Source organism: Vulpes lagopus, chromosome 8 (genome assembly GCF_018345385.1).
Source record: "Vulpes lagopus strain Blue_001 chromosome 8, ASM1834538v1, whole genome shotgun sequence".
Taxonomy (NCBI): Eukaryota; Metazoa; Chordata; class Mammalia; order Carnivora; family Canidae; genus Vulpes; species Vulpes lagopus.
The window spans coordinates 13399012-13423308 of NC_054831.1; the positions used below are offsets into that span (position 1 = coordinate 13399012).

Consider the following 24297-nt stretch of genomic DNA (forward strand, 5'->3'; position numbering starts at 1 on the left):
CTTTCTGTTGGATGCTATACGAAGTAAGTCTTTCAGTTTATTCTTTTCCAGGCTTAGGATTTCACATGCCACATTATAAAGAAATGATCCATTCTTTCCTTAGCTTTCTCGAGCTCAGAGATTTCCGGAATCTTACCAGAATGAATTGGACAATCTCGTCATGGTCCTATGTGATCACGTGATTTGGAAATATAAAGATTCACTTGAAGAAACAAGAAGGGCAAATCACAGCGTTGCCAAATTTCTTAAGGTATGGTTCAACAAGCTTGCAGTTCCTTTCAAGCCTTCATGATCTTGGATGCGAGATACTCTAAATGTCAATCAGTTCACATCTCTATTTATGATCAAGTCAAAACTAGCACTATTAGGTGATTACTATTATCTATGCCTCTTACTTTTTAATAGTTTTTCCAACTTTGAGTCACATAGAACAAAAACCAGAGCTTCAATAAAAGTATCCATTTGAGCATTGTCAAATCATAGTATTTCTAAGTATTCTTAAAACGAAAATTTTAAAGGAAAAGCTGCACTCTGGCAGTATTATCTTGAGCATTTCTGCCCTTGAAGAGGGCATATCATTTTGGAACAATGATATCAAATAGCCACTTTGGGAACTTTTGATAATTTGGCATTTTTGTTGTGTTACCTTCAGGTTCTTTTTTACATGGTGAAAATATTATACACTAATCACATTATTAAATGATCAATTGAAGTGTTGAGAAACTGCTTACTAAACTAGATAGATAGATAGATGATAGATAGATAGATAGATAGACATGTGTATAGTATTATGTTTCTTTGGATTACAGGTGGAATTGAGAAGAAAATAATGCTTAGTCAAAACAACAACAAAGCTAATGTAGAATGATGGTGTATCATTTAACAGATAATACATCCAACTAGAAAGGGGCACCTGGGTGACTCAGTCAGTTAAGCATCTGACTTTGGTTCAGGTCATGATCCCAGGGTCCTAGAGTTGTGCCTTGCGGCAGGCTCCCTGCTCCACAGGGTGTCAGCTTCTCCCTCCCCACTGCTCCTACTACTCTCTCTTAAATAAATAAAATCTTTAAAAAAAATACATCCAACTAGAAAGATAATATTTTTCTTTTATTCCTTCTTTTGCCCAACTATTGACTATTATAATATCTTAATGTAGCCACTTTTCATATATCTTTATGGTAGACACTAGAACATACTAGATAAGTGTGAGAATTTATAAGTAAATACTAACAATATAAAGAAAGCTAAAGCCATAGAGGTAGATGTAAAATTACTCCAAATTATCTTTGTTGAGTTTTAATCCAGTCAGATCTGTCTTTAATACATTAAACATCACTTCAAACTATACATTATATTTGATCTCCTCCTAAATTCACTGTTTTTCTTCAATATTTTGCTTTTCTTTTTTGGTGTTTTGTTTTGTTTTGTTTTGTTTTTGCTTTTTTTGCTTTTTTTGCTTTTTTCTTGCTTTCAGAGAGAAAAAGGGATGGTCAGGATTAGTGATAAAGAGGGTAAAGGAGAAAAAATTACTCTAGTTTTCTACCACATTTTAACAAAAGTTTAGTACTATGCTAGTAGTTTCTATGAAGTGCTTTTATATATGAGGAGATTTAGAAGAAAATGATAAACTGTCCAATTTGTAAGCAAATTATGTTTAAGAAACATCTGCAAAAAAAGAAAAAAAAAGAAACATCTGCAATATTCTTCCCTAAATTGTAAAGAATGACGAATATGCAAGTCTTTTAACAGGAGAAAAGACCTTTTAGCCACGCTCCTTGGCTTAAATGCCCTCTACTTGTTGGAATAAATGTATGTCTTCCTGGGAGCTCATTTATACAAAACTTGCTTCTTGTGGTTTATAAACTAATGTCTCACTTGGGGGCAAGTAAAAACTGTCCAAGACTGAAAAGAGTAGGATGGAGTAGAAGGCTAATGGTGTACCAGTGATTTTGTGAAATCTGTGGGTAAAATGCATGGCCTGATAATAAATAAATATAGTCTATAGTCTTAAAAGTCTATAAGATTTTATGGATTAGGTGGACTGCAAATCGAAAAATACTTATGTGGTTTGTAAGTGGAAACAGTTCCCTATGTTGTACATTTTAGAAGTCTATCCTACAAGCATGGCTTTTTCTTTTTTTTTAATTTAAATTCAATTAGCCAACCTACGTCATTAGTTTCAGATGTAGAGCTTAGTAATTCATCAGTTGCAGGTAACACCCAGTGCTCACCACATCACCTGCTGTCCTTACTGCCTGTCACCCTGTTACCCCATCCCCCAAACCACCTCCCCTCCAATGACCTTCAGTTTTTCCCCTAGTTAAGAGTCTGTCATGGTTTGTCTCCCTCTCTGATTTCTTTCCACTCTGTTTTCCCTCCCTTGCCCTTTGATCCTCTGCCAAGCATGGCTTTCAAATTTTAGTTTTAATGGTATTTATTTGACACAGAAAACTTTTGTAAAACTTTTGTAAAGATTATTACAGTCGTCTTTGGAACCAGAAGAGGAAAAGGAAAAATGAGAGAGGGTGATTTTTTAAATGTAAATTTGAATGTAGTCATTTGGCACAATGCCTGTGAATTGATGAACTTGGAGCTTTCAGTGGCTCCACATTTCCCACTCCTGCTATTAGCATTATAAATATATTCCCAGGAATCTGATAAGGGTTATTTGCTCAATTCTGGTTTTAAATGACTTTTGCCTCTTTTGATTATTAAATTCTACGTTAGTGATCAAATACTATGAATGATCTGGCTTTGGAATTTCACAAATGAAATATAATTTTCATGCCACAGTTGTGCCAAGGTTATTTCCTAAGAATGGAGAGAGCAGTGTCTCTGATGTGGGCATTTAAAAATGCCCCCAGGTAAGAATTTCGTGCCCTCCTTTATGTCATATTGTGGGAAATTAATATTTTTGCAGCAAATAAGCCAAAACCTTGTACATTTCTCTGGCTGTTCTCTCCTGACAGTAGATAGGATACAAATGGATCCATGAAAGCTATGTGACTTTTGTCGTTTTTTTTTTTTTTTTATTGCCAATCTGGGTCACAACTCCAGTTCCCTGAGTGAACCCATCTAGGTACTCTTCTTATGCAAGCACAACACCAAGGAGATAGCAAAGGAAAGTTCATTGTGATTTGTATTTTTCCTGCTCAGACAGACATAACTTTTGACCCATGTACCTGACTAATCCCTTTATTTCAGTTAACTTTGGACAACATTTGGAAATTATCGAATTTAGAAGACAGCCTTAGGGACACCTGGGGGGACTCAGGGGTTGAGCATCTGCCTTCGGCTCAGGGCGTGATCCTGGAGTTCCGGGATCGAGTCCCACATTGAGCTCCCTACATGGAGCCTGCTTCTCCCTCTGCCTGTGTCTCTGCCTCTCTCTTTCTGTGTCTCTCGTGAATAAATAAATAAAATATTTTTAAAAAAATTGAAGACAGCCTTAGTTTGTAGCAAAATATGTTTAAAGAAACATCTGTGATATTTTTCTATAAACATCACAAGAAGGTGGATAAGTGAATCTCTGAAAAGGGGAAGGTCTTCATGTTTACTGTATTTGACTTGAATATTCTGTGATTTTTTTTTTAATGTTTTCTGTAGAGCTCATCCATGCAAAAGTTGCTATGGGTTGTACCTAAGCTAATGTCTAGTGCAGAGGCAATGGAAATGTCTAGCGCAGGGCAAAGGAAGGCATCCAAGATGAAAAAGGAAACAGTAGGACCAGTGGTTTTGTAAAACATATAAAGAAAGAGCAAAGATACTCATTTGGTTTGTTTGCACTTGGGGATCTCATACACTTCATTGAACGAATTAAGACTAAAATTACCATTGTCCTCACAATTGGTTAAATAAAATAAATATTGCTTAATTACAACAAAATATTTTTGCACATAATTTAGAATATGTGGTTTTTAATTTATTAAACCAAACTGAGAAAATTTTGGTAGAGTATAAGTTATCTTCCAGATTGGGAATCTGCTAACTTTTTTTGTAAAGGGCCAAGTACTGAACATCTTTAGCTTTGCAGGGCATACAGTCTCTGGCACAACTACCCAACTTTGCTATTATAGCACAATACAGCCATAAACCAGTCACGGTAGACAGTATGTAAATGACTGAGTGTGGCTATGTTCCAATAAAACTTACTTACAAAAATAGGCTGTTGGAGCTTCTCAGTAGCTTAGTCTGTTAAGCATCAGTCTCATGATTTCGGCTCAGGCCATGATCTCCTAGGTCGTGAGATCAAGCCCCTCAACATCAGGCTCCCTGCTCAGTGGGGAATCTGCTTGAATTTCTCTCACCCTCTCCCTGTATCCCTCTCCTCTCTCTGTCTCTCTCTCTTTCTCTCAAATAAATCTTTAAAAAAAATAGACAGCTAGTTTTGGGTGATGCACAGTGGTTTGCCAAAGCCCCCTAGAAGTTATTTTCCATTAGTATAAATTATTTTTTTAGAAAAAGTAGAGAGGCCCTACAGGCCTCATCAGCAAGGGGCTGAAGAGCCTCTATACTTAGGGTTTAGCAGATGCTGGGATGGACCACACACAGGAGACTCATGACAGGAGAGACACTTGATGAAGCTTGACCTGCAGGAAGGCTCTCTGTAGGCAGAAGATGGATTCTGCTGATCTTGTATCCTAGGAATGACCCATTTTTCCCTCACTGCCCCATGGAAAGAGCATGACAACTTACCCTACAGAAGAACTCTCTTCAATCTTAAGAAACCCCAAACGGGTTTTCCTATATCCCCAGGGCAGGCAGCTTTCTTCCCATCTTCCCTATTCACTAATGCTAGAGTTCAACTCCCTTCAAAAGCTTTCAGGTCTGCTCTGCAGAATAACCACCATAGCCCTTGGGAAGTGACAACTGCCACTACTCTGGTTCAGTGACAGAACTCACCAACCCCTGCTCCATTGAGTCAAAGAGCCCCTGGTGTCTTCACCACGGACATCCTCAGGATTTTTTTCCACCTACTTTCTTATTAAGATGTTTCTAGAGCCTATAGTTATATTGGATGGTCCTCCTCTCCCTGTAAGGTCAGACCCAAACCTCTTTCCAACAGAAAGAAAACAGCAGGGAGTCTTCTCTGGAAAAAGCTCCACACTGAGGATATTCAGAGGTTGGGGACTTCCTTCTGCAGCTGGAGAACCTGCAAGGATTTGACATACCCACTAGGACCCTACATTGTGCAGAAGTTGCAAAAGACCCTTTTCCTTCCCTCCTCCCACATCACTTTACATCTTCTGAGCCTATGACTATGCTCTGGTGTCTACCTCTCCCCACGGTTCTCCTGGAAGATAGGAGGATACAGGAGCCACTTACTTTTTAGTGAATGGAAAGTTACCAAAAGAACTTAAATTCATATTAAAAATGAAAATAAATGAGGCAGCATACTAACATAGTAATGAATGAGTAGGTACATAAAAATCACTCAAAGAAAACAAAGAAAGGGGCACCTGGGTAGCTTCATGGTCGAGTGTCTGCCTTCAGTTCAGGGCATGATCCCAGGGTCCTGGGATCTAATCCCACATCAGGCTCCCCACAGGGAGCCTGCTTCTCCCCTGCCTATGCCTCTCCCCCTCTCTCTGTCTCTCACGAATAAATAAATAAAATCTAAAAAAGAAAGAAACCATATAAAAGGGGAAAGGAAAAGGAAATAGAAATGACCTCCCTAACAATTGGAAGAACATTATCAGAGAAGAGTTCTTTATATACAGATGTATTCCAACAGGAGACCTTCCACTTGGTATACATACTACCTATGTCAAAGATTTTATGTCCAGTCCTTTCTGAGAAAAGAGATTTGTTTGTGAAATTGAGAAAAAATGCACAGCTCACAATGGACCATCCTGGACTCTTTAGATAAGAAAAAAGCCCTTCCATATAAATGGTGCAGCCGCTGAAAGATTTTCCCATATAGTGTGCATTCTCACATAAGTGTGGATGATGGAATCAAACTCATGCACGCAGTCATGACCTCCATATGGCAACCTGAAGTAGTGCCTCCCCAAGATATGGTGTCAGTAAATATGATCTCTGCCTCCTACTTCACATTTTCCCCTTGCATGCTCATTTGGCCACTGTTTGCATGGCCATTGGTCTTCTGGAGAGAGCATGCTGGGCCAACTTGGAATGTTCACCTGTCTCCTCCAAACCGGCCTGCTCTTTCAGACTCTATATTACAACTAAGAGGGTTTGACAACAAAGTAAGAGATAGAAATCTCAGGGTCTGTTGCCTTCACTCCTCAAATTCAAGCTGCCTTGCCTGGAAAGAAAATCATTCTGTTGAAGGAAGCCAGAGATTTAAAAAGGCTTTCCTGGCCTACCTCTGGGAGTCGAATTACTTAAAAAACAGTAATAAAATGTAACTAACTGATTTAAAAAGATAAAGAGTTAAATAAAACCTAAAATCTATATAGAAAAAAAAAGGGCTATTATATTTTGCTGCAGAACTCCTAAGTGGTATTTTATAAAATTGACAAATAGGGGTGTGTAACTCTGGTGTGTGCACTTTATCTAGTGTTTTAATTAGTTACCATACTTGGATGAATGCTTCAACATATTGTAGAGATTTTTTTAAACATTTATTACACATTTAGTTAAATGTCATTTTACTTCAATATATTTAATCACCTTTTCTAAAATCTTTAATGACCTTTAAAGTAAAATGTCTGAATTTACAATTTTATTTTTTTTTAGCGCTGTTTTACATTTATGGACCGGGGCTATGTATTTAAGATGGTTAACAATTATATCAGCATGTTCTCCTCTGGTGATCTCAAGGTAAGAACCAAGTGCAAGAGTGATTGCTTTCTAAGCCATTGCATTATAAATAAATCAACTGGTCTTTGGATTTGTCTACCTAACACATTAGCCTATCCATTCTCTGCATCAAAAGATAATTTCTATCTCAGTGAGAGGCAGCCTTTTAAAATGGTCCATCTGAGTTAGTGTCCCAAGTATTTTCTCGATGGAGGCTTGGAATATATAATTAACATGTGTGTTTCTCTTTTATTTCCTATGGGTGGTAAGAGGAGTGAATGTTTTCAACTGCAATTCTTTGTCAGGTTTGCTTGATATTGTCTTGGTTGCAGCACTGAAATTCTCACTTTTCTGTAGTTTTTAAGTCTAGGGCAAAATGGGCAGTTGATTCCCCTTCCCAAATAGGGAGAATGTGTTTGGCAATAGACTGGGAACAGTGTTGTCTAGAGAGCAGGGATTCTCAGAATGTGGTTCCCAGACTAGTCATCTCAGGGCTATGGCAGGTGAGGCCCAGAAACTTGTATTGCAATAAAGCTTTAATGTGATTCTTATGTACTTTGAAGTTTGAAAACCACTGAGCTAAACCAAAATGCTGGAGAGCTGAGCTTGAGAAAGAGTCAGAGCTGGGGCACAAGAATAATTGCAAAGGTGGAAGGAACCATGTGGCCAAAGTCTGCTACTGCTTAAAAGATACATTGGGACCATTTTCTTTCTCTTAACACTCTGCTTTTAAGATTTACATTCTAGAGAGAAAATGAATGACCAACCTGCTTTGGGTCACTTGCCTGTCTTTTAAGGGAGGAAGACCGGGCACCTGAATTAAAAGCTCCCCATTGACCTTTGCCCATTGGGAAGAAGGAAAGTCCCCAAGGAGTAATTATCTAGGTATTGGGAAAGAATAATAAATGTAGAGAAGCCAAAAATAAATAATGATCTTCTCATATCCATTCATGCCATGCTTAGGAATCTGAACATTATTTTTTTTGGCAATGGAAATTTACTTTTGACTAGGAGAGTTCTATGATTATATGCCATTTGGGTTTTGAGAATCCAATTCCTTCTGTAAATATATTTTGAAAGAATATTCTTTGTTAGTGCTCCAATTATGCATGAAATTTACAGAATATCCTTTTAAGTAGAATTCCAGTAGGCCTAAATTATTTATTTTTTTCAGAGACCAAAAGAACATACTCAATGAAAAATAATTAACATACAATTTAATTATACTCCTTTTCACTTTGATGCACAAAGGATTAAGTCAAATACTGTTCTTGTTTGAAGTGAGAGCATTTTAAATTATTAACTAAAGTTGCCAGAAAATATAATGCTAACACATCTAAACAAATAGAATAGATTTTATTTTGTTAGCTGGTATTAGTGAATATAATGAACACAACCCAACTGGATCTTAGAAATTGATTACTTATTCTGCACGACAGTGAAAATAGAATATTGATGAATGTGCTCATTGTTCCTTCTTACGTGATTGTTTTTTTTTAACACGTGTATTAAGCCATCTTAGACCATGTCTGTATTCCATTTATCACTGTCTTAATCAAAACATTATTGAGAAAACGGGCCTGTTTGCCAGGACAGGAGAGAGGTGAAATTAAATAATTTACCCTGAGAATAAAGAGCCTACAGAGAGAGTTATCCAGTCTTAGATCACATGGGCCATTGTCTTCCTTAGCCCTGGGTCAGAAGGCTTAATTACAGTGAGCTGCTCCCTGAGATGAGTGTATTTTTAGAGCTCTGTACCTGTGGTGAGGCACGAACCCTTTCAGAAGAAACATGTGCTGATATAAGCTAAAGAAGTGGAAAATACCACCCTGTAAGATCCTAGCTTATGGAAGCTCAATATAGGTCTACAAATGGGATAATTTCCCGAGGAGGCCTTGACCCTATCTCCAAATACAGGAAGTCCTACTGCTTTTACCACGTTAGAGGGAACAAGAAACTTCAACTTACAATTACCCAGTGGTTGGTCACACAAAAGTCACTACATCTTCTTTCTAGGTTTTAGATTTAAGGGGCTTAGTGATTGAGTGTCTACCTTCGGCTCAGGGCGTAATCCCAGGGTTCTGGGATCAAGTCCTATGTGGGGCTCCCGCAGGGAACCCGCTTCTTCCTCTGCCTATGTCTCTGTTTCTCCTCTCTGTGTCTCTCTTGAATAAATAAAAAAGATCTTAAAAAAAAAGATTCAAGTACTGATTTGTTATTAATCTTCTTGGTGTGTAAATAATAGTCATTTGGTTCACCTGTTTTTCAGACCTTATGCCAGTATAAATTTGATTTTCTTCAAGAAGTATGTCAGCATGAACACTTTATTCCTTTGTGTCTCCCCATAAGATCAGCAAACATTCCAGGTAAGAATGTCCAGAATTTTCATAGTTTCCCGCAAAGTAAACATTCACATTTGTTCGTGTGTTTTTACCTTTGTTTATGTGTTGTTATTTTCCTGTTGCCTTGGTCTTGGTTTGCCTGAAGCTGTCACATGGGCATTAGGCAATCGGGCTAAAATGCAAAAGTAGTGGCTGGCTCTATATTTCTCAATTTTTTTCTGTTTCTTCTTGTGTTAAAGAGAAGGTCAACAAAATTATAAAATTGGCTATTATAAATCAAAGATTTTTAACCTACAGCAATCCTTTTAGTATATTGGCTGCAAAATATAGCTTTCCTTTGATTTTGAAAAGCATGAAATTATGGAGAGGAGAAGTTCTACTTTATGAGTACGTATTCACTTAAGGTTATCAGTCAATGTGTCTCATTATGTGTCTCAAAAAACCAAAACACCTGTTACTTGAAAAGGAGAAAGGAAGGCAGGCAGGAGCCTGTAAATACACCATACCTCTGGGTTAGAAAGAGCCCCAGATGTCTGTGCAGGGAAGAATGGGGCTCTACATTTCCAATACTTCCTAAAACATAAATGATCTACAGAAAAATTTTTCATTTCTAACTTTTATTAATATTATATATATATACCTAATATAGGCAGATACCAAGATGATCATCACACATCTAGCCATCAGAAGCCAATCAAACATCAAGATGCAAAGAAAACACTAAAATGACTTAAGAACTTAAAATGTACTGCTTCTATTTCACAATGCATACAAATATGGAATCATGATGTTGTACATGTGAAGCCAATATAATGCTATATAGTCTATTACATCTCAAGATGTGAAGGAAGGAAGGTAGGAAGGACGGGAGGGAGGCAAGCGGGCAGGATGACAAGGAGGAAGAAGGAAAGAAAAAATACCTTTCTTCTAAGCAGTGAGTAAGAGTGAGTAAGGGCACCTGAGTGGTTCAGTCAGATAAGCGTCTGCCTTTAGCTCAGGTCATGATCCCAGGGTCCTGGGATGGAGCCCCACACCAGGCTCTCTGCTTAGCAGGGAGTCTGCTTCTCCCTCTGCCCCTGCTCTTGATCTCTCTCTCATCCTCTCTCACAAGTGCTCTCTCTCTCTCTCTCTAATAAATGAATAAAATCTAAAAAAAAAAAAAAAAAAGCAGTGAGTAAATTATCCACAGGGCACAATTCTGATATTCATGGAAAGCAGAAACTAAGATGGGAAAAAGCCTCCTCCCATATATTGCAGTGTCTTCTATATGTATTATACAAAACTAATATTTGGGATGGAAAATAGGGTAAAGTACCTTATCAAGCCTGTAAAAAACGTTTTCAGTTTATTTTAACTTATTTATTTTTCATGTTTCAAGTTTTTATTTAAATTCTAGGTCATTAACATATAGTGTAATAATGATGTCAGGGGTAGAACTTAATGATTCATCACTTACATACAAGACCCAGTCCTGATCACAAGTGCCCTCATTAATGTCCATCCCCCATCTAGTCCATTCCCCACCCACATCCTTCCAGCAAACCTTGGTTTGTTCTCTGTCCTTAAAAGTTTCTTACAGAAGAAAAAAATCAAAGGGGGGGACGCCTGGGTGGCTCCGTGGTTGAGCATTTGCCTTTGAGTCAGGTCATAATCCCGGGATCTTGGGACAGAGTTCCACATGGGGCTCCTGCACGGAGCCTGCTTCTCCCTTTGCCTATGTCTCTGTCTCTGTCTCTCTCTCTCTCTCTCTCTGTGTGTGTGTCTCTTGTGAATGAAAAAACTAAAATCTTTTTCTTATGATATATCACACCATAAAAGTTTTGTCATTTTAATCTTAAATATAAGCTATTTAATTCCATTAAGGAATAAACATAAGCTATTTAATTTGTTATTCCTTTCTAATTTATAAAATACATTTCATCTAAATACCTTTATAGAAAAATAGGTAAAAATGTGACTTTGGACAACTTCTGTTTTGTATTCCTTCTCATTTTTTAACTAGTGCTAACTTATTATTGGGTTAGACAAGCTGGTTAAGATACTCAAGAAGAGCAAACCTGTTTTATCATTTTGATTCCAGTTGTTTACTGTTTGTCAGCAGCTCAGGAAAAGGCCTGATAGTCTCTTTGTAGATCTGATGTTATCAACAGTGAACATTAAGAAATACGTTTCGTAGTATGCAGATTTCTGATAGAAAAAATAGGTGCTCAGGTACAAGGCCAAGAATTAAAATAATTCCATTTGTGGCTTTCTGTTTTTAAGGGACCGACCAACCTATGGTATTTGTTTTCAAAAACAGAGCTTTATCGAAGAGACTCACTTAGAATTTAGGACAAGATATTTAATTTTTCAGTATAAATTACACATAGTAGGGGCACCTGGGTGGCTCAGTCAATTAAGCGTCTGCCTTCAGCTCAGGTCATGATCTCAGGGTCCTGGGATCCAGCCCCTCATCAGGCTCCCTGCTCAGTTGAGAGCCTGCTTCTCTCTCTCCTTCTGCCTGCTGCTCGCCTACTTGTGCTCGCGCGCTCGCTCTCTCTCTCTCTCTCCCTGTCAAATAAATTAATTAAAAATAAATAAATAAATAAATAACCCATAGTTACTGAATATAGTGTGTATCTGAGTATGTGTATGTCTGAACTTCTTGTTTATTTACATTAAATCCAGATCCTTTGACACCTTCGGAATCAACTCAAGAGTTACACGCATCAGGTAAATAATTATATTTTATATTACATTATCTAAGCATCAATAACCATATCATAATCTCATAATATTGATAGATATACATACTACAAATTTCCAGTTTCCAGATGCCAAAAAATAGTCATATAACATTAGCATACAATCCAGATAGTCAACAAGCTGACTGAACTTTTGTTCAGATAATTAGATGCTCCCCCAACTTGAATCCTTTCATATTTTATTCTCCAGAGTTTGACTTTTTCTTTAAATTTCCCAGATTATCTGACATTTTCTGAGGGTGTATCATAAATGAAACTTCTGGGGCACCTGGGTGGCTCAGTGGTTGAGCATCTGCCTTCGGCTCAGGTCATGATCCCAGGGTCCTGGGATCAAGTCCTGCATCGGGCTCCCCACAAGGAGCCTACTTCTCTCTTTGCCTGTGTCTCTGCCTCTCTCTCTGTGTCTCTCATAAATAAATAAATAAAATCTTTTTTAAAACTCCCAGCTATATGTAACATGTTTGTTCAGCATAACTAGCTTTCTTTGATATGTTTCTGTCAGGAAACCACAGCCTGATTTTTCAGCTAGACTCTCAAGATTAAGATTTTTTTTTTTCTTAAAATAGGTTCATAACTTGTAAAATACTCTGGGCAGAACTTTTGTCTGGCGTTGGGGTGGGAATTACAAATTATTGTTCTACTTCTGGCTCCTCATGAATACTCACTATCTGTTTTTAACCTAACTAAGCCCCTTGGACTACTGTTTCCTGAACTTCCACATTCCCTGTTTTCCCACCTTCAGGGCATTTTCAAAGATTACAAAACTCCATATGTTTAATTTGCTCCTAGTAAGTGATGAACTGGAATATTCCAACAGTTCAATACATCTAACGGGTAACCCTGGAGGCTTCACTGAGATAACACCGATAAACTGTTTAGCCCAGTGTTGGTACTCAGTCCATGTTCTAGAAGTGGACGCTAGTCCTGTAATTAAGTTACCTTTAGGAAGCACAATGGGCAATTCTTAAAAACTGCATTCCAATTCCTCCATAATTCAGGCTCAAAATTTTGCAGCCCCTTTTGGCTTTCCTCTTCTTGCTCCTTCACATTCTTCAGCCAACTTGTCCTTGTGATTTTTCTTCCACTACCTAGTTCCTCCTTTCCCAGCCCAGATGCATCCCACTTCTCCCCTCCCTCCCCTGGAGCCAAACATCCTGCATTATAGCCCTCTTCCCACATTTCCCCACAAAATAACTTATTTATATCCTGTCACCCTGTGAACAAATGAATAAATACAGATCTGATCAGGCCACTGATCCCAAAGCCATTGGTGACGTAATACTTTCCACAAAATTCAGTGCCAAATGGTGGAGGGTCCTGGATGCCTACTAAAGAATTTGTGCCTAAGTCTGTTCATCATCTGGCACCAAGTGCCCCCCAAGTTTCAAATCCTACCATCCCCTTCTTGGCTGCTGTGCTGACTGGTATCCCCTCAATCTGTGCTCTCCACACACTGTGCTTTCAGAAATTGGTGCCACTGAAACCCTGCCCCCTTGTCCTCCCAACCTCTTCTCATCCCTCTATCACCTCTATTGTCTCCCGACCCTGGGCACCTCCAAACCTTCAGCAGCCTCAGATGCTCATCTCAACATATTCCTTCCGATGTCATCTCCTGATGCCTCCAGACAGAAAATAAACTTTTCTCCTCTCAACTCTTGTAACATTGTAGACATGCCACTTTTGAGCAGTTTGACCATTGACAGTGAGTATGATTGGTAGTAATCTACACAGGATACTTCCTGAATGTTCCTCTCTCTCATTTCTCATCTCTGTAGCAATACTGCATTACTGAATATTACCCTGGTAATATACCCTGGTAGTGAGAGGGTAGATAGTTGTGGGATAAATCTTTCTGAATTATAAAGTGATCATTTGGTGTTCAATAACATGATCTCTTTACTTTCCTCACAAAGATATGCCGGAATATTCGGTCACGAATGAATTTTGCCGCAAACACTTCTTAATTGGAATTCTGCTCCGAGAAGTTGGCTTTGCCTTGCAAGAAGACCAAGACATAAGGCACTTAGCTTTAGCTGTCCTAAAAAATCTAATGGCTAAGCACTCATTTGATGATCGATACAGAGAACCAGTGAGTGATTTTCTTTTCTCCCTTCCCTAAACACCATTTAATGGCTCACTGCATTAAATGCATATCAAACTTACAAAACTATTGATTTTTATGTGAGTCATTTCTTTTGGATACCTTTCCACCTAGGAGAAGCAGGCCCAGATAGCAAGCTTATACATGCCCCTCTATGGCATGCTTCTGGACAATATGCCAAGGATTTACCTAAAGGACCTATATCCTTTTACTGTCAACACATCTAATCAGGTAAGTTTAGAGAATATTTCAAATATGCATCTTAATAAAGAGTTTGCCTGGATAGCTATTTTTCCCCTGATTGTGAGCAAACTGAGAGGTGCCAGCAATTTTGAGACATTCACATCAATGTCATTTATTCCAGTTGGTCCCTGAAGCCACCTCATCCATCATTTTCCTCCCTTCTCTGTATCACCTTCTAGTTCAGTCGTTTTTACCAGGCTCCTCTGTTGCATGCATGGCCCCATTCTCAGAGTGTACCTCCTCCCCAGCGACCTTTCTGCATCGGCTTTATGACCACCTGGTGTTAGTATAGCCAAGTGCTTCAGTCACACGGAGGAGTAGCCTGTTTGTCATTCCTCCTCCAATGAGCCAGCATAGTGGCTGCACAACCAGCCACTTGAGAATGGGTGCCTGTGTTCACGGCCTGGATGAATTAACACACTGCTGAAGGCATGATATTACCACGTCAGTTAGGACCTCTGCCCTCTGCCTTTGGAATGTTTTTTTTTTTTAGAGGAAGACCTTGTCCAAATCCCAGTGATACCAGTTACTAGCAGTGTAACCTTAAATAAGTCATCCAGCCTCTTTCAACCTCCACTGTCTTCTTCACAGAATTGTATAGAATTCCTCCATCACAGGATTCTTAGGAGGATCAAATTGTTTAATAGAAAATGCTTATCATAGACTTTGGCACATAATAAGTATTTGGGATTAGTTTTTAGTACTAGTAATATACATAAAATAATCCATAATAATATATGTAAGCTATAGTATAATCCATAAAAAATCAGTAGCCACTCCAACCATTTAGTTTATATCTAAAAGATAGTTTCCACTACATTATAAAAATAAAATCACATAAGAAATCAAATTGTGGCAAGCATATAGTTGTGACAAAGAGTATGGTTATGACTATTCATTTCCATTGCCTGCTTTGACAGGAGACTCTTGCTGGGATATAAAAGGTCAAATCAAATAACATCGAATCAAAAACAGGTCTACAATGTTGAAATATAGCGATTCACATTAATCTCTTCTGTGCTTTGAATGCAGGGGTCTAGAGATGATCTCAGCACCAATGGAGGATTTCACACCCAGTCAGCTATGAAACATGCAAACTCTGTGGACACATCATTTTCTAAAGATGTTTTAAATTCCATAGCAGGTACTTAAGACCTTGTGAGAACACTTGTGTTTAACCCTCATCCATGTTTACATTACATATCATTGTGTTTTTTACCCACTCCATAATTCAATGTGCATAATTTCTGTGTGTCAAAGTATACTGTATTTATATAGCTAAAGAGTCTCTTAACTATTTCTTTGAAGACTCTCCAGGGGCTTATTTTTCTCCTTAGCGTTCAGTTTTACTTGGCTCACAGAGTAATCTACTCAGATATTACCAAATTACTTCATTCTGGAAACAATCTTTAAGTTTTCATTGAGTACCACCTTTTAAAATATAATAGCCCATCAACTTCAAAGTTTACTTTGAAGAACTATTTTGGAAATGTCATCTTCATCTCTTATAAACTGTCAAAACTTGAAAGCTTCTTCCCCAAAAGCATCTTTATGAACATTTATTAAAGCATTTTCAAAAAAGAAACTTTCTTTAAAAAGTTTTTTTAAGAAATCAAAAGAACCAGTTTTACTTTATTTCCATTTATAATGGCCTAAATTTTCCTAAGTCTTTAATGCTGACATGGCCATTGTGATCATTCTTAAAATGTAGCATGTCTTTAATGACACTTCCACATTTTGTTATGTTGGCTTTTCCCAACACTGCTACCACCCCAATGCTGGACATCTTTCTGGGTCATCATCTGAGCTCTGCGTGTGTGCCCATTGCATCTCATTACCATCTGTGTGCTGTGGCTTGTGTTTGCAGCATTTTCATCAATAGCTATTTCTGCAGTAAACCATGCTGACTCCAGAGCATCCTTAGCGAGTCTTGACTCCAACCCAAGCACCAATGAGAAGAGCAGTGAGAAGACTGACAACTGTGAAAAGGTGGGGCTTCTCTTCCCAATTACCCAGCACCTCGTGAGTCAGTACTCTCCCACTCTAACTAAATCCTTCTTGGTTCTTCCATTCCTAGATCCCTAGACCCTTATCTTTGATAGGGTCAACTCTTCGATTTGACAAGTTAGATCAAGCAGAAACCAGAAGTCTTCTCATGTGCTTTCTTCACATTATGAAGACAATTTCAGAGGGTAAAGAGAGCTCTTGAAAATTAAATTTTAAAAAAAAAGGGAAAAACTTTCCATTTCCAAGAGTCTCATGCCACATGGTGTTTCCTTTCAGAGACGCTGATTGCCTACTGGCAAAGAGCACCCAGCCCAGAGGTGTCTGACTTCTTCAGCATCTTAGAGTAAGTTATAGAGTTGATTAGTGGACATTTTTTCTGGAATGCTTCAAAATAGTTCAGTATGCTATCCTTCATTCTAAGGACTCACATGCTGAACTATCAATCAATACTCATGCATGAAATATTTAAAGAAAATATAATATTGTTCTTTTAATGCATTTAAATGGGCAGTTTGTATAAATAAAAAGGCATGAATGATTAGAATGTGACTTTTTCCCTTCCTTTTTAGTGTTTGTCTTCAAAATTTCAGATACCTCGGGAAACGAAATATAATAAGGTAATGATTTTGAAATTCCAATAGGTTAATCTGGTCTTTTAAAAAAATTATGGGGCAGCCCCGGTGGCTCAGTGGTTTAGCACCACCTTCAGCTCAGGGCATGATCCTGGGGACCCCAGGATCGAGTCCCACGTTGGGCTCCCTGCATGGAGCCTGCTTCTCCCTCTGCCTGTGTTTCTACCTCTCTCTCTCTCTCTCTCTGTGTGTGTCTCTTATGAATAAATACAATCTATAAAAAATATTTTAAAAAATTATGACATTAGTAATGTATCACATTAGATATATAAATATGTTAGAAATCTTAAAATACACATAGGGATAGTAAGGTTGACCTCAGAGTAGACATAAAAGTTTGATTGTCCTATACCATAGTAGATCTAGGGCTAGTTAAAACTGTCTAGAGAGAAAAGCACAAAACATACATTTCTGAAAGGAAACCACATTTCCTAGATTGTCTGAACTATCGTATCTATCATTTTTATGAATGGAATGTAGAAGATTCCTATTTAAGAAAATACACCCAATGTGAATAAGTCACAGGAATAAAAGGTACAGCAGAGGGAATATAGTCACTGGTTTTGTTGTTGGAGACAGATGACAGGTACTCTTCTAGTGACTGCAACAGATGTACAGACTCACCAAATGACTACATTGTACACCTGAAACCAATATAACATTGTGTGTCAACTATTCTTCAATTAAAAGGAAAGAAAGAATATATTTTCAGTAAGCTAAAAATAAAAATGAATCTGGAATAACTTTTTTGTTGATATCCTTTCCTCATGAGAGACCACAAAGCCCCCAGCACCTTCGCTAAACCCCCATTTCCCATTTCCAGAAGATGTGATTTTACTTTTCATAGCATATGAACTATTTCATTGTTCAATAATCACTCTGCCACTTGCTGTTCTGTATTTATAAATAAATTAGAAATACTGAGCTATGATTAAAACATCAGTTTTCCTTGCAGAAAAATTGCTGCTGCATTTAAATTTGTGCAGTCCACCCAGAACAATGGAACTCTCAAAGGATCTAATCCTTCCTGCCAAACATCAGGCCCCTTGTCACAATGGTAACATCGCATTTACTTGATATTTGTAATTATATTGTATGTATACGTATGTGTATATATTTATGCATGTCTGCATATGTATATATACATATGTATGATTATGGATGTATATACATGTATGGAGGTGTGGATTGCACACATGTACATGCACAGGTGCACACACATATGTATATATGCTCATACTTCAAACCAAATGCAGATTACAATAACTCTATGTTTCTCTGAAAAAAATTTCTTAGGTACTTCCGCATCTGCCCTGCTAGCTTGTGAAGACCTAAGAAGCAAGGATTATGCTTTATTAATGTGCACTCAGGGCACGATGCCATGCACAGGATGAGGGTTAATAGGTACCTTAATTTAACTGAACCCAAAAGACGGAATTCCAATAAATGATTCATTTAATGTTTGCTAACCTCCTAGTGACAAAGTAAAATGCGAGGTTGTATCTCCTCATCCTCTCAGTAATTGTAATATGTTAGCAGTATCGTTAGAGCTCAAACTGTTTTTTAAAGGGTCAAAGGCAGTGAGGAAGCATGGATGCCTCTTAAGCTCACGGTGGAGTTCCTAGTCATTAGACTGATTTGACTAGCTTAGAGGACCTGGAGTCATCCTTTATTAACCTACCCGGTGGGGAAATTTTGCCCTGAAATCCTACTTTAAATCTCCCCTGAGTCTAGTAAATAAGAATTCTTTGCTAAAATTTTCTCTAGTTTCTCTAGTTTGATTTATTCTTCCCAGAGGTACCATAATAATATATAATGTGAAAATGGCTGTACTTTAGAAAGAATTTTGGAAATAGCAAAGTGGTATATAACCAGTAAATTGAGGAGTAAATTTTGCCTCTTAGTCCATAGAGACTCCTTGAAGTTGCCCCTTGTGTGAAAGTAAATGAGAAAATGTAATAGGCATGTAGGCATGTTTTTCAAATGGTAATACAATAGAGGACTATAAACAATGACTTTCTACGTTTAAAGACAATAGTAATGTACCTGAGATCACTGCAATTTTGTTGATGTTTGGTCAGTTTGATTTCAGGCTCCTTCCTGAATGATCTAGACAGACCCTGGACATTCCTACCTCTACCCTTCTAGAAACCAGGATTTTTCTTCCAGAAGTTCCATACTAAAATTAGACTCAAAACCTGAAAGTAAACCAGTCCCAAAGGTCCAGGCCATATAACCCAGAACCTATTATTTCTTGTAGTTTCAGGAATGACCCTGACTCCCTTAGCTACTGAAAACTAAAGGTAGATCTTCTAGGCCTCAGTCTATCCAGAGCCTTTGATTTCACCAGAACCAAATAAGGCTCAAAGAGTGGGACCAAGAGAAACCATTCTTTGCCTCTTCTACAGGCTTGATTCTTCAGGGTATCTCCTATTGCCTGCTTTCATCAAAAAAAAAAAAAAATGTTCTGTTATCTTGGCCAAATGATAGCTTAAAGGAAAGTCAAGAATGAGAAGTAGTCCTACTTCCACATAACACTGGCTCATTCCCCCAGATGGAAATGCCAAGGAGACATTGAATGAGAGTCACTGCAGGCCATTGTCATCGGCCTGGGAAAGTGCTGCACCAGCAGCCCTGTTAGCTCTCTCCCCTACCAGGATGGAATACTGTGAAATTCTCGTGGAATTTCATGATTTCATTAAACAATAATGAATATGCTTGTTCAGATTTAAATGCAGTATCTATTATTCTTCTGTCATCCTTTGGTATTGATTATCATTCTGAACCTTTTTGTGGCTTAAATACAATTTCTCCAAAAGCATTCTTAAAAGTCCCTTTTATCATTTTACCTATAATCAATATTGTTAATAAAACACCTCTGTTTAAAAACTACTTTATTTGACTCAATCTAGAATACTTGATTGAACATTTGTATGTCATATCTCTTGTACTTTAACCATTTTTTTTCTTATTGCATTTTCAGGATGCATACCACATCCACTCATGAAGGACATAAGCAGCACAGATCACAAACTTTACCTATAATTCGAGGCAAAAATGCACTTTCAAACCCCAAACTCTTACAGATGTTAGACAATACCATGTCCAGTAAGTAAACAGGAAACCATCTTAGTAACAAGATGGTTACCAGTGTTTCTCTAGATGTGTGCAAACATGAAATGTGTTATAATATTTCAGAAATGTAGGGACTGTTGCTGTGCCACCTAGATCACTACTTTTCAGGCTTGCTGTAGCCCAGGAAACTTTTCATAGAGGAAAGAAATCACCAGAGAGGGGATTTAAAAAGTGTAGTGTCTTTATAAAGAAGAAAGGAAAAAGGCCAATTGCTCGGTCTAATCTGCTTGGTGTAGCTCCTCTGGTGTCAAGTGACTTTCTGTTGTCAGGGTTACGGGGGTCTCTCTCAACCAGATTATTACTGTCTGCTCCTTGGGAAGAGGAGAAAGTTGTCCATGTCCTAGAAGCAGTAAGTGTGACATCTGGAACACAGTGATCCACACATTCCAGCTTGTGAATGAGGGAAAATGGGCCCAGTGTTTTGTATCTTGTACATGTTAGTGATTATGGGCACGTAACGGAGAGTTACTTGTTTGAAGGCGTATGCCTTTACCTGTAAATATATTTAGTGTCGTTAATAGCCATTAGTGAACACTGCCCACAGAGACTGTACATTTCATCTATTAGCTCGGGAGGGTAAAACTTGACCCAGACTGAGTATGAAAGAAATATGACTCTGTCAAGGCCTAAGTCAATGGAAAGGAAGTAAGAAATAATGGCAAATGGATCACTCTTGTCTATAGCTGACACATGAAAGGGGCACACACATTTTCTTAGTTAATTTGAGTTGCTACAACAAGTTAACAGTCCAAGTGGCTTAAACAACAAACATTTATTTCTCATAGTTCCGGAGGGTGGGAGACCCAAGGTCAAGGTGCCAACAGATTTGATGTCTGATGAGAACTCTATTCCTGGTTTGCAGACAGCCACCTTCTTGTTGTGTCCTCACATGACAGGTGATCTTTCTGGTGTCTCTTTTTATCAGAGCACTAACCGATTCATGAGGGCTCTATCCTCATGAGCTAATCACCTCCCAAAGATCTCCCCTCCAAACACCATCACACTGGGGATTCAGGCTTCAACTTTGGGGGAACATGAACATTCAGTCTATAGCATCCACTCAAGTCTCTATCTAGAGACTTTGATTCAGCCGATAAGGTAATTGAACAAACAAAAGCACTTTGATTTAATAAATTGCTTATCAATACCAGTAAACATTGACTGTGTTATAATAGAAGGAAGTCCTTTATCAGATACGAGTTTTCTTAGACACTTATGCATGTTCCACCTTATATTTTGTAGGCAACTCCAATGAAATAGACATTGTGCATCATGTGGACACAGAGGCCAATATAGCTACAGAAGTTTGCCTGACTATTCTAGACCTGCTATCCCTTTTCACCCAGATTCACCAGGTAAGTGTGATTCTGACATCTTCTGCAAAGTGAACAAATGGAAGGTAGAAAAGTGTGAAGTCAAGAACATGTATTTAAGATATTTTATGAGGGACGCCTAGGTGGCTCAGCAGTTGAGTGTCTGCCTTCGGCTCAGGCATGATCCTGGGGTCTGCGATTGAGTCCCGCATCAGGCTCCTTGTGGTAAGTCTGCTTCTCCCTCTGCCTGTGTCTCTGCCTCTCTCTCTCTCTCTCATGAATAAATAAATCCTTAAAAAATAATAAAATATTCTATGAAATCAATTAACTTTACACAAAGCATCCTAAGTGTGAGTGGAAAAAATTTTAAAGATGAGACTTAGAATTTTATCACAAGTTGACTACCTACTCAAATGATATAGCTACATATGTATTTCACTATCATCAAATAATAAACATTCTTCCTTATTCCTCCTGCTTCCCTCTCAGGCAAGAGTGGGACTGAGGGAGAGTGGGACTTTACTTTTTCAATCTCAAGGGGAGAGACAAATAACAGCTAGATCCAACAGACTTAATAATGCTGAGCATCTTTTCGTGTGCTTATTGTCATCTGCATAACTTTGGTGAAGTAACACCATTACAGACTATTAGAATGACTAGAATTAAAAAGACTGACCATACCAAGTTTTGGCAAGGGTATGGAAAAACTGAAACTCTCATCCACTGATGGTGGGAATGTAAACACTCTGGAAAACAGTATGGAAGTCTAAAAAGTTAAATGTCTATCACGTGACCAGCCATTCCAATACTAAGAATTTACCTAGGAAAAGTAAAAGCATCTGGTCCTACAGAACTGTGTACACAAATATTCGTAGAAGCCTTATTTTTAATAAATACTGAAAACAACTCAAATGTATGTCAACAGGTGAATAGATTCTTAAATGGTGGTATATCCATACAATAGAATACTGCTCAGTCATGCTTAGTGAAAGAAGCCAAGCAAAAAGAGTATTTACTGTATGATGCCACTTATATAAAATTTTATAAATGTGAACTATAGAAATTACATATCAATTATACCTCAGTAGAGATACTTAAAGTATTAGCTTAATCTAATGAGCTCATAGATGTTCGGGGTTGAAGTAGGAACAGTTGGATCCATTGAATAAAATCGATGCCAAACACAATGATCATGCCAAGGAAGCCCGCTTTCAGGTGAAATGTCAGCATGGTGATAGAAAAAGCAAAAACCATATTTTAATTCTTTATTGCTCAGTGAAAATGTCAACCAAATCTCAGACATCCTAAAGGCCCTACCAATGCCTGGGGAATTGCCTCTCTATAACTTCATCTTCTTCCTCTCTCCTACCCCATGCTCAGGCTGCTCTGCTCCTTTTTTCAATCTGAACTCACAAGCTTCTTCCCAATTCATATTCCTGATACTAGCTGTTTCTCTCTCAGACCCTTCAGATCTACCCATGGCCAATTCCTTCAGCTCACATGTCAGTTGATCCATTAAAGACATCTTGACTAACCACCCTATCTAGCATAATCCTATGCCCAAAGCAATTATTTTTTATTATATCCTATCATTGTGCTCTGTTTTCTTACTTAGTAATTTTTTTTTCAATTACTGCTTTGTAAGTTTCACTGGGAACATAGACCTTATTTTCTTACTCAAACCTATTTGCAGCACCCAGACTTATGCCTACCACATAGAAGGTTCACAACTAATATCTTTTGAAAGAATACTGTTGTCCCTTAACTCATCCTAATTAACTTCTGTGTTAAATTTCTAGAGACAACTCCAACAATCTGAATGTCAAAACTCAATGATGAAGAGGGTGTTTGATACCTACATGCTCTTTTTCCAAGTCAACCAGTCAGCCACAGCACTGAAGCATGTGTTTGCCTCCTTAAGACTGTTTGTATGCAAGGTAAGCATTTTCCTGGCTCCAATTAAAGCTTGGGAAGGATGATGATAAACACATAATAATCCTGTGGAGGAAGAGGACTTGTTTTCTTCTATTTTGCTTTATTTGGTTTTATAAGACTATTTTGGGGTTTTAATAAGCCATTTGATTCATGGTCTGAAAATAAGTTCACAGCCTTGACAGCCAATCTGCTGGGATATCAAAATGGAATAAAATTAACATCTAGCCTTTTTTTTTTTTTTTTGGTTTTCAGTATTTGTGGCAGAAAGGTAAAAAGCACATCATCAACTGTGATGTCCATTCATGTCAAGTAAAGTTGCCACATTAAGTAGACAGAGCTACCACCTTTGAGGATCCCTCTGGTTTGACGATGTTGGGTGAATAGAAAGCATTTCAAAGCTCTCAGTCCCTGGTTCTCAGTCCCTGGTTCTGGTTGTCATTGGTTATTGATACATGGGAAACTTATCATGTAGAGAATGATTATTTCTAGGAAAAAAGAGAAATATTACTATAGACTTAAATAAATACAATTCTATCCTTCCACTTGCAGATAGAAGAAAAAGACTAGATTTAAAAAAAAAAAGGTGGATTTTGTTCTAAGGAATTATAAAATTCGGCATACACAGAGTAAAATGAAGGCATGTCCACCTTTAACCAGTCCTTCTATTTCCATAGTTTCCTTCAGCATTCTTTCAGGGGCCTGCCGACCTGTGTGGATCATTCTGCTATGAAGTCCTGAAATGCTGTAACCACAGGTCACGGTCAACGCAGACCGAAGCATCAGCACTTCTGTACTTTTTCATGAGGAAGAATTTTGAATTTAACAAACAGAAGTCAATTGTCCGATCCCACTTACAAGTAAGTGCTGCCAATTTTCATTAATGCTGTGGTGAAAACCACTTATCTGTTCCAGCACTGATAGAAGCCTGCTGGCCCCAGGGCAAAAGCTACCAGCTCCTCTACCAGTAGAGGAGCCCTCCTTCAAGACTCTCTGCACACTCAGCTCTTGCTCAGAGAAAGAGGGTAGCTGGGCAGAAATCAGCAAAACCCATAATTCCACTTGGACTTTTCTCTTCTTCTT

At 38.1% G+C, this 24297-nt stretch overlaps 1 protein-coding gene across 14 annotated transcripts in view; it reads left to right on the forward strand.

The window, feature by feature from the left end:
* The window catches only part of DOCK10 (dedicator of cytokinesis 10), a 260880-nt gene that overhangs the window by 208516 nt on the left and 28067 nt on the right, over positions 1–24297 (forward strand). For all 14 annotated transcript variants that reach the window (XM_041766384.1, XM_041766383.1, XM_041766388.1 and 11 more), the window contains exons 28-43: positions 104–250; positions 6703–6786; positions 9035–9131; positions 11775–11819; positions 13765–13940; positions 14067–14183; positions 15228–15339; positions 16063–16184; positions 16273–16387; positions 16479–16545; positions 16772–16819; positions 17790–17891; positions 19818–19942; positions 21212–21324; positions 23082–23219; positions 23892–24074. In XM_041766384.1, coding sequence (XP_041622318.1) covers positions 104–250; positions 6703–6786; positions 9035–9131; positions 11775–11819; positions 13765–13940; positions 14067–14183; positions 15228–15339; positions 16063–16184; positions 16273–16387; positions 16479–16545; positions 16772–16819; positions 17790–17891; positions 19818–19942; positions 21212–21324; positions 23082–23219; positions 23892–24074 — 1791 coding nt within the window. The remainder of the gene's footprint in view (positions 1–103; positions 251–6702; positions 6787–9034; positions 9132–11774; positions 11820–13764; positions 13941–14066; positions 14184–15227; positions 15340–16062; positions 16185–16272; positions 16388–16478; positions 16546–16771; positions 16820–17789; positions 17892–19817; positions 19943–21211; positions 21325–23081; positions 23220–23891; positions 24075–24297) is intronic.